Source organism: Daphnia magna, linkage group LG9 (assembly GCF_020631705.1).
Source record: "Daphnia magna isolate NIES linkage group LG9, ASM2063170v1.1, whole genome shotgun sequence".
Lineage (NCBI taxonomy): Eukaryota > Metazoa > Arthropoda > Branchiopoda > Diplostraca > Daphniidae > Daphnia > Daphnia magna.
The window spans coordinates 6,545,002-6,558,826 of record NC_059190.1 but is presented as its reverse complement, the minus strand read 5'-3'; the positions used below and the strand labels follow the sequence as shown (position 1 = coordinate 6,558,826).

Here is a 13,825-nt window from a genome sequence, read left to right as displayed (position 1 = left end):
CCTAATCTACCATTATTATCTTTCTGATTTTGCAGTCATTGCAAAGGACGATGGTCACTAATAGTTTCAAAGGGTTTATCCAAGAGATGATGTCGGAAATGTTTAATTCATCAATTACGGCTAATGCTTCTTTTTCGGTTGTACTGTATTTCATTTCGGCTTTTGTCAATTGTCTACTAGAGTAGACTATTGGATGCTCTTGTCCATGCTGCATTTGAGACAGTACGGCTCTTATTCCATAATCGCATGCGTCGGTAAAAAGCAAAAATGTTTCGTTAAAATTTGGATAAGATATGACTGGGGGAGTTACCAGAGAAGTGCGCAATTTCTCAAAGGCAACCTGTTGCTCCGTTCCCCACGCAAAAGGTTTTCTACTTAGATCTTTATGCGTTAATCGAGTTAACGGCTTAGCTTTTCAACCAAAATTTTTAATAAATTTTCTATAATATCCGGCAAGTCCAAGAAATGATCCCACTTCGTCAACAGAAGTTAGCGTTTTGTAATTCACTATCTTATCAATTTTACCAGGATCGGGTTTAATACCGTCCGTTGAAATGACATGACCTAAATAATTTACGGAACGTTTTGTAAACTGACATTTGCTAAGTTTCAATTTTAAATTTGCTTCTTTTAATAGGGTACAAATTTCTCTGATATCTCGTAAGTGATTTTCAAAAGTGTCTGAAAAAATGATGACATCTTCCAAATATACTAATGCTTTACTTCCTCAAAAGTCTCTTAGTACATAATTCATTCGTCGTTGGAAAGTGGCTGGTGCATTACACAAACCGAATGCCATTCTTTTAAATTCGTAAAGGTTATTTTCTGCAACAAAAGCGGTTTTTTCGATATCTGGATGATGAACTTGAATTTATCAATAGCCGGAAGCTAAATCAAGAGTCGTGAAGAATTGTTTTCCATATAATTTATCTAAAGTTTCGTCAATTCTTGGCATGGGAAAAGAATCTTTCTTTGTAATACCGTTTAATTTCTTATAATCGACGCAAAATCTTATTTCTCCATTCTTTTTCTCTACTAATACCACGGGTGAAGCCCATGGGGACTGCGAATATCGAATTACATTTGCTTGAAGCATTTCTTGTGCTTTGTCTTCTAGTAATTTTCTTTGGTTATTTGTTACTCTATATGGGCGTTGTCGAATGGGGCCTTGTCCTTGGGTATCAATTTTGTGTTTAATAAGATTAGTATTCCCTAGTTCGGAATCTTTTGAAGCAAACAAGTCGTGAAAGTCATTTAATAATTTAGAGAGCGGTGCTTTAAATTCAGTGTCGACTTCTGAAATTACAATAGGCTCAGTTATTTCGTTAGGCTTAGCTTCACGTTGGTCTAAAGCTATTTTTCCGATGACACGATGAATAATTTCAATTACGCCTAATTTGGTGTTTCTTGGGATTTTGACTTGATTTAACGAATGGTTTTTAAACTACAATATTATACGTTCCATCTCCCGATACTTTTTCGATAAATTCTTCAATATAAACTCCTGCCGGCAAGTTTTCTACTGGTGTAAATATAAATACTGTGTTAGGGAACACATACGGAAATGAACCCTTTAGCTGGCCTACAATTACGAGCGACGTCTGACGAGATAGCGTTGCCTTTTTGACCGTCGTGACTGCCATTTCCGGTACCCTAAAAACAGAAGATGAGCCTTGCCCATCTCTAGCTAAATAGATGCTCTTAGTTTCTCCATCAAGCTTAAATGCGTGTTTCTGAATTGCGTCAAATCCAGGGATACAATGTTCAGAAATACCCTTTGTAATAATAAATTCTTGTTGTAAAATTGGCTCTCCGTATCCAACGGGCAAAGTCACTTTTCCCAACGTATGTAACTTTTTCTCCCCTACATCATATAAATCGAAATCAAGCTGACTGTAGATCACCTGACCTCTAGGGGGCAATTTATTAAATAATCTCTCGTGAATAATACTTTTAGACGAGCCTGTATCAAATAATGCTTCTAACGGGACCTGGAAAATTTTTAATGGAATTCTTGGAGTGCTTGTTAATTTTGCGACTTGTCGGGATTTAAAATGAGGCTCTTCATCAACTGACCCGAAGTTACAGTTGATCCCTACTGGTTTCCCTGGTTTTGATGGGAACCTGTTAGGTTAGGCCTATTGGTGCTTCTGAACTTAGGGCAATTATTAGATTTATGGCCGATGTCCCGGCAAGAATAACATATAGGAGGCTGAGCTTGTTCTAGTTGTTGACGTTGATAACCACGACAATTAGATTGAATGTGACCGCGATAGCCACAAAAATTGCAAATTATCGACGGCTGTGTAGGCCTATTGTTGGTATCGTTAGTTGATCTCGGAAATGATGGGGTAGCGTTTGTAGGCCTATTCTGTGTGTTTGAGAATTGTCGATTGCCACTATTGTTAGGGAAGCACGGTAGAGGTGGCCTACCATTTCTATACTGGTTAACATTAGGCGTTTGAAAAGAAATTTGCTTGCTGTATGATGCGTTCGTCGGATAAGAGACGTCGTTTTTATTTAGTTGAAGTTTTTTTACGGTTTGGATAAGCTCATTAAGTACGTCTTTAACTTCTTCGTTTTCTGTTTCCTTTTCCCCGACAGGTTTATCCCCGTGGCGAATATTGGCAACCGCCTTATTCACAGCTTCCTTTTGGTCTATTAAAATCTGCTTGATTTATTTTAGCTCTGCATTGCTGGTGTCTTGTGACCCGTCTATGTATCAAATAACCTCCTGTTCTCCGCGATCGGATTTCAACGCTTCTAGCCTGAGGCTTCAAATTCCTTACATTTGACTTTTGCCTGCAATTTGGATTCTAATCCCTCAATAAATTTTTGCATGAGAATAACTGCAAACGATTTTCACAATGAACTACCGGATACGCGCGTTTAAAAATTTGCTGTAGACGTAGCACACAATCAACCACTTTTTTACCTGGCATACGTTTGGCTTTGTTAAACTTTTAAAGATATAAATCAACATTTTCATCGCCATGAAAGTGGTCAGGCAATGCTTCTTTAATTGACTCATAATCATGCGGATGTTCCTTTAAAATTGCCTGTATGACGGAAAAAGCTCTGTCTCTTAATTTAGCACGTAACATTTGAATAGTTTTTTTCTTCTGACCATCCCGACCCATCTACTATACTTTCAAATGATTCTAACCAAGAGTCAAAACGAGTAATAGGGCTTCCGGTGAAAGAAGGAAGTAATTGTAACCGGGAGAAAGTATGCTGGTTATTTTGAAAATCATCCAAATCTCTGACTGTTGCTGCTCTGGTGGGGGAAGTACAGTAGGCCATGTTATTGTTGGGAACTGGCAAACGAAATCTTAAATTTCCCTGTTGAAAAGTCTGAGACTGTGCTGAAACGCTGCTCGTAGGCGATCGAGGTTCGCAACAACGTCTGCTGTCCTCCTGGACCGTTGTTCCGGGGAAAGGTTGTGTCGATTTGTAGGCTGATTGTGTGGTTGCCGAATAGGTCGGTTGACGGTGTGTCGTACTGGTATCGGTGTTTGAATGGTTCTCGACAGCGGCGGTACTTGCAGTGGTGCCACGGATTGCTGTGATATCTGTCCCGTGATATCCAGTGATAGCAGTTGTTTCCATTGGGTTTTGGTTTGGGAGAGCGTTTGTTTGATCTCCTCTGCGAACTGTACGTTCTTCGGTCTGCTGGCTCCTGGTTAATTGTTCAACTTCCTCAGCAGTAGGTTGATCTCGGGCGTCAGTGGTTCCAGTGGAGTCAGTAGTCGCAGCCCCCCTAGGTATAGGGTGAGGTTGCGAATGTCTGCCAGAAATATTTGTTGATAGGCCATCGATACCGTCTTCAAGTGAATGGATAGGTCTTCCACTTCTTGCGAAAGATGGCAATATCGATCCTCTCTGTGTCTCTATGTAGTCCCACAATTCAGGGTTGATTCCAAGATAGCCTTGTGTTTCTGCAAGTCTGTTATGCTGTGTCAAAACAAAACTGTCCCAGCAGGAAGGTCAAGAACTGTCTCGCATAAGACGTGAAAATCGCTTTCAGCTCGGACGTCTGTCGTTCCGTTGCTGTCGTCTTCTTCGACTGTGCACTGAGTCTCACCTCTAGGATCGACGTCAAGTACTTCAGCAGGATCGTTGGCTCCTTCCACACCGTCGATGGGTTCTGGTAGTCTTGATATAGCTTCGTCAGTCGGATGTCCTGTATCAGCCGAATTATCTGGGTCTGAACCTTCGGGTCGTTCGACTGGAAATCCGCTTCTCTCTCCTTAAGGCTCTTGATCGCAAGTATTAGGGACGGAAGCTTGCTCGCCCTGGTCTGGAATATCTTGTCGTGATTGTTCTTGATTTTGTTGAATAGGTGGATACGATTGGAAATACACTCAGATAGGCACTTAGGGAAACTGATAGGCGGAGAAACACTTGTAAGAGAAAACCCTAAGGCAAGTCAGGCATCGAACTAGTGTTGTTGAAGGCAACTGAACGTTTAGCGAGCTGCTAGTTGTCTGATCTTTCTTAGATTTTGGGTTCACCATGAAACCTCGCATCTCGTCAAAGTGGCGTGATGCTGTTGATGCGTCGCTATGTCGCGCGTGCAGCCAATCAGAAGGTGTTTGTTTAATAGCTTGATCGGCGTAGCGCGGGTGACCAATCAAACGGAGGTTTATTTAATGGCGTGATATGCATCACACGTGTGACCAATCACGGATGTTTGTTTAGTGGCGTGATGTGCGTCGCACGGTTGAGTCAGACAGCAGATGTTCAATTGGGTCAACGCTAAGATGTCTATGACAAATGGTTACTATGCGGATTACAATATCCGAATAATATGCAAAAGAAGAGTAAATGCGAGAGAGAAAAATGTAGACATAATTATATGCCTAGGGAGAGTAAAGATAATATAATAAGAATGTGGGTATCATATTTAAATGTATTTGTAGGCCTTCGTTACAGTACCGTTCTTGTAGACATTGTTTTATTTTTGAGAACTCCTTCGCCTCTTTTGGATAGCGTAACTGAAAAGTCGTTACGCAGTCGGTCACTGAACCAAAAAGTTTAGAGCATAGCAACTTTATTTTCCTGCCCTCTTCAAACTCTGAAGTATTAATTACTGCTTAAAATGTTTGATCGAGTCCTAAAATTTTGTCGAACTTAATCCATTAAAGGCTGGCACTCGAGCAAGGAGGGAAACCGTCTGTTGTGGTTGATTTACCGATAGCTTTTGGCTCAAATAATAGCTTTGACTTGTTTCTATCTGGTAAGATTTTTCTATTGTTTCTTTTTTCAGCTCTTCCTTAATTTCGTTCATCGCTTCCATTACATGTTTTGCTGCTGTTTTAGCGCCCGTATGCGCTTCTTCCTTCGAAGCCCCTCTCGCTTTCATGCAACAATACATGTGATCGTATTAGTGGCTTTGATAATCCATTTTCGGTATTTTCCCTCCTAAAGGTTTCTTCCCGGTCTTGATGGATTGGTTTAACTGTTTGGGATAGCTGGGGGCTACCGGCCTGCCTCTCTCTTTTATTTCTCTTTCTTTTACACACTTTTCTTTCCCTATTCGGCGGACTGGTTTGTCCTTCTCTGTTGACGTTAGATTATCGTTATCTTCTTCTTCGTCTTCACTATCTCTAGGATCCCCGCTTTTGTCTTCTTCTTCCGTTGTTTAATCTTCTTCTTCCATCAGTTTTGTCTCGTTGATTTCTGAAGATTTTAGAGTCTGCCTACTCTCTACTTCTTGATGCACCTGGGCTTGGTGTTTGTTACGACTACTCCACCGAGTTGGTGGCTGTCCCTTAATATGTCATTACGTGTCTTTCTTTTCGGTATATTTCATTCTGTTTTCTTTTTATCTTCCTCGTCTATTTTAGGCAGATCTTCTTCGACCTCAGATAGCTGCGTAAAGTACGTGTTAAGTCTCTCAGTAGGGGGAGGTGTTCGCCTTAATGCTTTCCCTTTGGAATTTTCCCAACGTGTGTCGTCTGTTGGTTGTTCGTCTTTTCCTGGCACTTCTTCGTCGGTTTCGTATTCTGTTTCCGAACTGTCTGATTGATAGTCTTCCGATTCGCTATTGTCTGCCTCCTATGGTTTTATTTCTTTTTCTTTTGGTGTTCGCCTAAATTGTTTAGGAGATAATGTATTCAAAACTGTTTTCCCAATCTTTTTTAAAAATGCTGTTGTACCTAGTTTTTTTTTAGGGAAATCTGACATTCCACTAAAAAATGGCCGTCGGATGACCGTCTTTTTATCTTAGTTTTATACTTCCTTTTCTGCTAAAAATGTTTGATGTCTTATTTAACGTTTGTAATTAAAAGATTCGCGAAACCCTCTTAAATAGACATTTTGTTGCCTACTCTGATTAATTGAAAAAAATAAGACTGCTTTATTTGCTTATCTGGGCATTGGCAATGTTACTCCGACAGAACGCTGCTGAGGCCTAATTATAACACTGTTGATGCAAAATTTTTAAGGGAAAAGAAGGGAGAAGAGAAAAAAAAATTTAGACTTTTAACGGTAACGTTCTTGATCTCAAGAGCATCGACGAACGATAGTCACAATCATCTTACTTGAAAATTTAAGATCTGACAACATTCATTTTTTTTATTTAGTTTTTTTCTTTTTTTTTTTTTTGAATTATTAGCGACGTTGGTCGTGTATCGTCAAAGTAATTTGGAATTGTATGTTGGTAATCAACACAATTATTGCATTGATATAAAAAATTATATAAGGTAAGAGTTACCTGTGGCCAACAAAACTGCTATCCATTGTAAAAAAAATAATGTGAATAAAGATTGGCAGAGTCGTTTGCGAGTCAACAAAACTGCTATGAATCGGGAAAAAAACTTCAAAAAAAATGGCAGAGTTGGCTGCACAGTTTAAAAAATTGCCCACTTTTAATACAACTAGTAAGTGTATAACTCGTAAGTGTGAGTTAAGTGGTCCAGCGCAAAACTTGCCAAAAGTGCTGAAGTACACTAATTCCGGTACTCAATGACAAGTGTATACCATATCTCTGAACAATGCTGGCCTTACAGCCATTGGCAATTCTTTCTCCCCACCCCTATTGTATCAACCCTTATCTGCGCCCTAAGGTGAAACGCCTTCAAGGTCGAATGACTCACTTCTTCTGTGCAATATTGCTAAAAAAAAAGACAGACAGTGGCCACAACAGTGTGGGTGTGTTCAAAGTTGCAGTTCTGATCGCCATTGCCAGTTACATCGTCGTTGAAGGTCCAGACAGGTCATTACCTGCTGTGTTTTATCCGCGGTTATCAGCGTCGAATGCAACGATCCTTAACTGTAGTAAGTGCTTTTTTAGTGTTTTTTTTTCGTTGATCGTGTAAGCTAAAGAGCGTGGCGTTTCAGTTTGAGGGCAGAGTGTTGTAACAAATTTTTGGTTCTTGGTTTCTGGCAGTGCCATAGTGCCATGTCAAGTGTGGAGAAGCGACGTAGTGACTTCTCGTGTTTTAAATGTGAAAAGATTATCCCTGGCCCTTACACAGAATTAAGTAGACACTTTAGGATTCAACATGGTTTTAAAACAGCAGGTAAAGAAAGAAATAATTTAGTTTGTGGACAAAATGGATGCCAGCTTAAAATTGCGTCATTTGCTAACTTTGCGTATCATTTAAAGATTTGTGAAAAAAATATCGTTACTCGGGAGGTAATCGAAAATTCAGTTATGGTCAGTGCTGCCACGCCAAAAAACCCGGAATCCCCTGGAACCATGTAAAAAATCCCAATTTTCCCACATTTTCCGATTAAAAATCCCAAGGAAATCCTACCTTTTTCATTTATAAAATCCCACGTTTCCCGCCTGTTTTTTTGAAATCCCACCTATTTTCCCAAAATTTTATTTCAAAATATAAGTCTCTGACTCAGGGTTAAATTGTATTTTATTTATCGAGCGTTAAACTGTCTTGGTGAAACAAATGGCATAGAGGATATATAGGACATGGCACATGGGAGGGAAATTTCGCATCATATAAAACTAGTAAAAGGTCTATTGCACAAAACTTACAATGACTTAGAATATGGAATGGTGGCATTGGATTTTACTTTAATAACGGCCTGGACTAATTCGTCGGTGATATTGACTTCATCAGCACTCTTATCATGAGCTTTTAACCAAGACTTTATTCTCATTAGACTAACTACGGTATCATCATCTATACTAGTTCTTTTGTCCGTTTTAGTATTGTTAAGTTCACTGAATTTTCTTTCTGCAATTACGTTACTAACGATTAAACTAAAAAGCATTGAAACGCAAACGCACAAGTTAGCGAAAGTGGCCTCGTGATTTGCAAAAACTTTTTGCCAATATTCTTCCGCAGGCAAGCGAAAAACTGCGGACTCAGTTAGAACCCCGAAAGCAGACGTAGGGAGTAGGGCATGAGCATTCCATTCTTTTTCAGTTTTTAAACGATCACAGAACTTATTTAAAACCGTAAATCTTTCAAATAATGCACTCAGTGTTCATGTTGCAATGTTGTCTTCAGTTAAGGATATTGCTTCATCATTTCTTGTAACGTAACAGTTTTGTGAAACTGTATCGACAATGGCAATGACTTCTTGTGTATCACTTGAACTGTTGACTTCAATGTTTAATGGTTGTTGTGCTGTTGAACTGTTGTTAACGACTTGATTCTTTTTAGTTTTGGAGAACATCTAAAGAAAATAGAAGAAAAAGATTCAAAATTTTGTCTTGAAAAAGTTACGAATAGTCTATCTTTTGGCATAATGATTTACTTACAGGGTGCATAGGTTTAGGTTGACTGTTACTCCCTTTGCAAACATTTTGTTTACTCACTTCACATTCTTTACTGGTTGGTTTATTGGCCATTGTTTACATTACTTTCAAATTGAAACACAAAAAACTGTCGTCTGCACACTGAAGCACTGCGCAAGTGCGCAGTCATTTGGCAAGGTTGCCCAATAGCCAATAATATTTTTATTACTATTACTCAATAAGACAATAACACTTTTTATCACTAACTGGCCATTTGGCCAAACCCCAAAATAATTTATCTAATTATCTTCTACTTCTAAATCCCACCTTTTTTCAAAAATCCCAATCCCAGCCCATCCCACATTTCCACTTTTGGAAATCAAAAATCCCAGAAAGTGGGAACTTCCCACCAAAGTGGCAGCACTGGTTATGGTAGAAAGTGATACAAATGTAGCACAAGAAATTAATCACAGTGCAAACTATTTCGTTGGAAATGAATTACCTGATGGCAGTGCATGCTCTATTCGAGAAAACGGTATTGATGTTGCTATCACCAAAATAATGCTGAAACTGTCGGCTATTTTCAATGTAAGGGAAACAGCCATAAATTTTTTACTACGTTCGTTGATTAGCGCCTTAAATGACCACGAGATTCACACCATACAAGAAATAATTGTTTCCTTACAGAATTTGTCAACTTCACATCAACGTAAAAAATTTATTTCAGATCACTTTCAATTTTCTTTTCCCAAAGAAATCTTTTTCGGTAGTCAAGAACAGCATTTGAGGAACAAGAACGGGATATGTTTGTCAAGGCAAGTGCTGCACACTTTTCAGTACATCAGCTTACGATCAACACTGACCACTTTATTTTCCAATGAGGAATTTTTTAGTGCATTTTTCTCTGAAAAGAGGTCGACTGATGGCTTTATCCGATCTCATCGTGATAGCTCCCATTATTCCACTCATGAGTTTTTTAAGCGATACCCTTATGCGGTTCGGTTACAAATTTTTTATGATGACGTAGACTTAGTTAACCCGTTGGGCACCAAAGTGAAAAAGCATGAAATTGGTAATTTTTGCTTCGTTATTTTGAACTTACCTCCACTTCTAAATTCTAGTTTAAAAAACATCCATCCTTTTGCAATTGTAAAAAATCAGCATTCGAAAAAATACGGGTTTGGAATTGTTATCAAAGAATTTATGAAGGAGATAACGATTTTGGAGTCCGAGGGTTGCATGCTGCTAGACATACCAAGTAGGTCTAACTTCCGTGTACATGGAACAATTGCCACTTTGGGCGCAGACACAAAAGGCGCTCATGAAATTGGCGGTTTTATGAGCCCATCCGCAACTAAACTCTGTCGCCTTTGCAATATTGAAAGAAGCGCCATTTGTAATCATGCGACCACAGATTCTATTGTTTTTTGAACTATACAATCTATTGATGATGGAGTCCAACGTGTGTTACACTGCCCTGAAGAATATCCCAACGGAGACTCCAGCACTGGTGTAAAGGGTCCATGCCTGTTAAACGAAAGCCGATTTTTTCACATTGGCGAAAACCATATTTTAGATTATATGCACGATTTTGCAGAAGGGATTATTCCTTTTTTCTTAAAATTATGTCTTTGAGAGTGGTTAGTCAACAAACGTGAATATGGGTTGACGGCCGATTTTATAAACAAAAGAATTTCATTTTTCCATTACGGTAGTTACAATTCGGAAAACAAACCGAGCGCGAAGTTTTCTGATGCAATTTTGCGTGCTAAGGGTAACTATAACATTAAACAGCGCGCAGCCCAAAGTTTGTGTCTCATGAGACATTTTCCTTTACTGTTTGGTGATAGGATTGCAAACAATGATCCTCATTACCAATTTGTTTTACTCTTTCTTCAAATTATGGATATTGTTTTTGCTCCAGCCATTACGCTTGCCCACATATATATTTTAAAGGACTTTATATTTGTGTTGTTTGAAAAATTCAATTTATTATTCCCCAACGTCCAACCCATAAACAAAATGCACCACCTTATTGATTACCCCGATATAATTCGGTTGCATGGTCCACCAACTCGTTATTTGTGTATGCGCTTCGAGGCTTTCCATTATCAAACGTAGGGCACAGTTTATTGGTAATTACATTAATATTTGCAAATCAATGGCTGTTCATGATCAACGCCTTCACTGTTTGAATTTTATTGAGGATAAATTGATTTCCACCAAGCCCGTATTTGGTCGCAGTAAAATATGTTGTTTTACTGAAATTGCTCAAAAATATCCTGATTTAAATTTTGATTCAGTGTTAAATCCTGAAGTAGAAATCTCAAGTCCTAACTGGGTTGTGCGCGAAGGATGGAAATACCACCACGGGGGGATTTTGGTCATTAAAAAAAGGTTTGAAACATCTAGTGGGTTGCCTAAATTCGGAAAAATAAAAAAAATTTTTGTTCAGTATGAAACTATTTTCATAGTTATGTCCGTCTTAAGAACAGTCGAGTTTGATGCCCACTATCACGCCTTTGTAGTTGAAAATCAGACCTTGGACAAAACCATTGTATTGAATGAACATTGTAGAGTGCTTAAGGAACGAACCTCTTGATTTACTGTTAAATTTTTCTAATGATTCCAAATCTTATGTTTGTCCTCGTAACTTTATTTAATATCCTGTTTCATTCCATCTTAGTACGTGAGAATTTTAAAAAAAAGGAATCAGTCTGAAACCAAAAGAAAATTTTATTGGCAGGGAACCAATGTATGACACAGCATGGATTGTAATCCAGAAAAAATTTAGTTATGGACTGTTCTCGAAGTGGAAGAAAACTTAAAAAAACAAGGATTTGGTGAAAGTATAACTAGCATTTTGAAAGGTAAGAAAAATTCAATCCTTAATTTTGGCAACCCTATGGCAATAACAAGAAATATTACTGTATTTTTATATTTTTTTATAGGCAACGAGATAGACGGAGAAGCTCTTTTACTACTTAATAATGCTGATGTGCTTAATATGGGGTTTAAAATAGGTCCAGCATCAAAGTTTCGCAACTTTTTAGAAAGTTTAAAAATTCAACTCAATAATAACCCATCAACACATTCAGAAGTCAGAACATCCTGCCTCAACGTTGACGGTGGGCACAAATGTTTGCAGTGGCCAGGAAAGTGAATTGGAATCGACAGTTGCAAATGTACTTCCGGAAACAACATCAGATGAAAGCGTAAGTTAGATGTCAAATATATTTTTCTTATGAGAAGCTTATATTACTATTGCAATTTTTTAAAGCAGGTTGAACTCAACGTGATGGAAGTTTTAAGAAAGTGTCCTGCAGGAAGACTTATAATAAGTGAATATCTGGGAAGAGATGAGGAATTCATCACGAGTGAAGAAAGAATAACAATTATTCAAATTCTGTGTGACCACATTGTGAAAACGGATCCATTACAATATTTTTCTTTGACATCGACGAAGCTGCTTTGGGCTGAAGCAATAGTGAAAAGTTTTCCTTGTCTAGAAACAAAGGTGACCGATGCCCAGGGCAAAGTCACTATGAATCACGACATCTACTTTTACCCCAAAGCAGGAGGATTCATAGAAAATAAATTAAAAGAAATGCGAAGGAGCAAGGGAATTCGGAAGAGAAAAATATCCTCTCAAACTAGTTCTACACTGAACACATCCACAGAAAAAAAGACCAAAACTAAAGTTAAGAAGGGAGAAATTCTCTTAAAAGGGGCAAATGTGGTTTTTTATGAGTCTGTCATGGTATCGATGGTAACTATGTTTTCTTGTTTCTTTTGTTTTCGGATAAATCTCTAAAGTTTTATTGAAAACTATTGCTGTAGGTTTCTTGGTTGAAAGTACATGGGCCTTCTATCACAAATAAAGCCAAGATCCATGAGTATATGGAGAGTACATTTGATTACCGGGAGCAGCAAATTTCTGTAACCTTAACGTCCGCTTCTCAAATTTTCGAAGAATATCCACGTTACGTGGATTTTGAAAACGGATCTTTGGTAATTCATACAGTTAAATTACGTAATTGTTTTACTATAATCTATTTTTTGTTAGATATTGCACGATTTTTATCGAAAATATAAGGACGCACACTTCTGCTTGGAAACGCGTTTCTTCGGACGGTTCCAGAACGCTTTGGTTGGATTAGCGGAAAGGAAAAAATGTTTGAAAGTAATGCCCAGTGTATCCAGGATTAAGAAGGCTGATTTTTCATCAAAACTGGGTCGCCTTTTTTACTTCGTCAAAATAATTTCTGTTTTCTTATTTTTTACTTTTATCGACCTGACTGAATGTCATTTCTTTTTTCCAGGAAAATGCTAGTATATCTTCTATTGTGGAATAAAAAGACGAAATCTATCATAAACAGCCATTCTTGATCGTCTCTGGAACCCTGGAACATCCTTTATCATTCTTTCTCGTCATAGAAAAAACTGCCATTACAGTTGGTAGTAACTGTGCTCATGCCTTTCATGTGCTATTTGCATCTTTTTTCATTTTCCGATTGGAATATCCTCAATATCTTGACCAATTTTTTCTTTTTTTCGAACAATTTGTTTTTCAAATTGGGAAGAATATCAGCGCTTGCAATCAATCATTTGCAAACTTCCTCGACAATGTTGCAGCAGCAACAATTCCGCAGTCCCTCGAACAACAGCAGCAAAGTTAAATTCATTCTTTGATAAACCGCTTGTTTTTCACCTTCGTTTACTGCATACCAAATCCAGCCTTCATGAATAAATGACAGCATCACCTGCTTTTTCATTTAAATCAAAATTTTGTTTATTTCATTCATCTACCCCTATAAATCCACCTGGTTGTACACTAATTAGTGTACCACACGTAGGTACACCTAATATAAACCAATGCCCACCTTCGGCCTAAGTGGGCTGCTACACTTTTTAAAAAGTGTACGCCTAAGTGTATATATACACTAGATAGTGGGCGTCTACCTCAATAAGTGTATACTTTCATTTTCCCCACTTTAAAGTGGGCTTAAGTGGGGTTTCCATTTTTGACTGTGTGTGAGTCAACAAAACTGCTTTACATATTGTTACACTTGGGGGTGATGTGTAACACGAGTGTATTAGGACGTCCACACGGTAAGA

The 13,825-nt window shown here is 38.2% G+C and overlaps 1 protein-coding gene and 1 long non-coding RNA gene across 2 annotated transcripts; one reads left to right on the top strand and one right to left on the bottom strand.

Annotated features, from left to right (window-relative positions):
- Positions 1 to 7,771: 7,771 nt before the first annotated feature.
- On the bottom strand, positions 7,772 to 9,051 carry LOC123475752. The gene is made up of 2 exons (XR_006651053.1): positions 8,732 to 9,051; positions 7,772 to 8,646 (listed from the first exon to the last, which is right to left on the bottom strand). It is a non-coding gene; the product is annotated as an uncharacterized LOC123475752 (long non-coding RNA).
- A 2,765-nt stretch (positions 9,052 to 11,816) lies between these two features.
- On the top strand, positions 11,817 to 13,386 carry LOC123475647. Its single transcript, XM_045178639.1, has 5 exons — positions 11,817 to 11,922; positions 11,991 to 12,476; positions 12,548 to 12,718; positions 12,774 to 12,890; positions 13,291 to 13,386. The coding sequence occupies exons 2-5, from the start codon at positions 12,006 to 12,008 to the stop codon at positions 13,384 to 13,386; spliced, it is 855 nt and encodes a 284-aa protein (XP_045034574.1). The 5' UTR covers positions 11,817 to 11,922; positions 11,991 to 12,005.
- Positions 13,387 to 13,825: the final 439 nt, after the last annotated feature.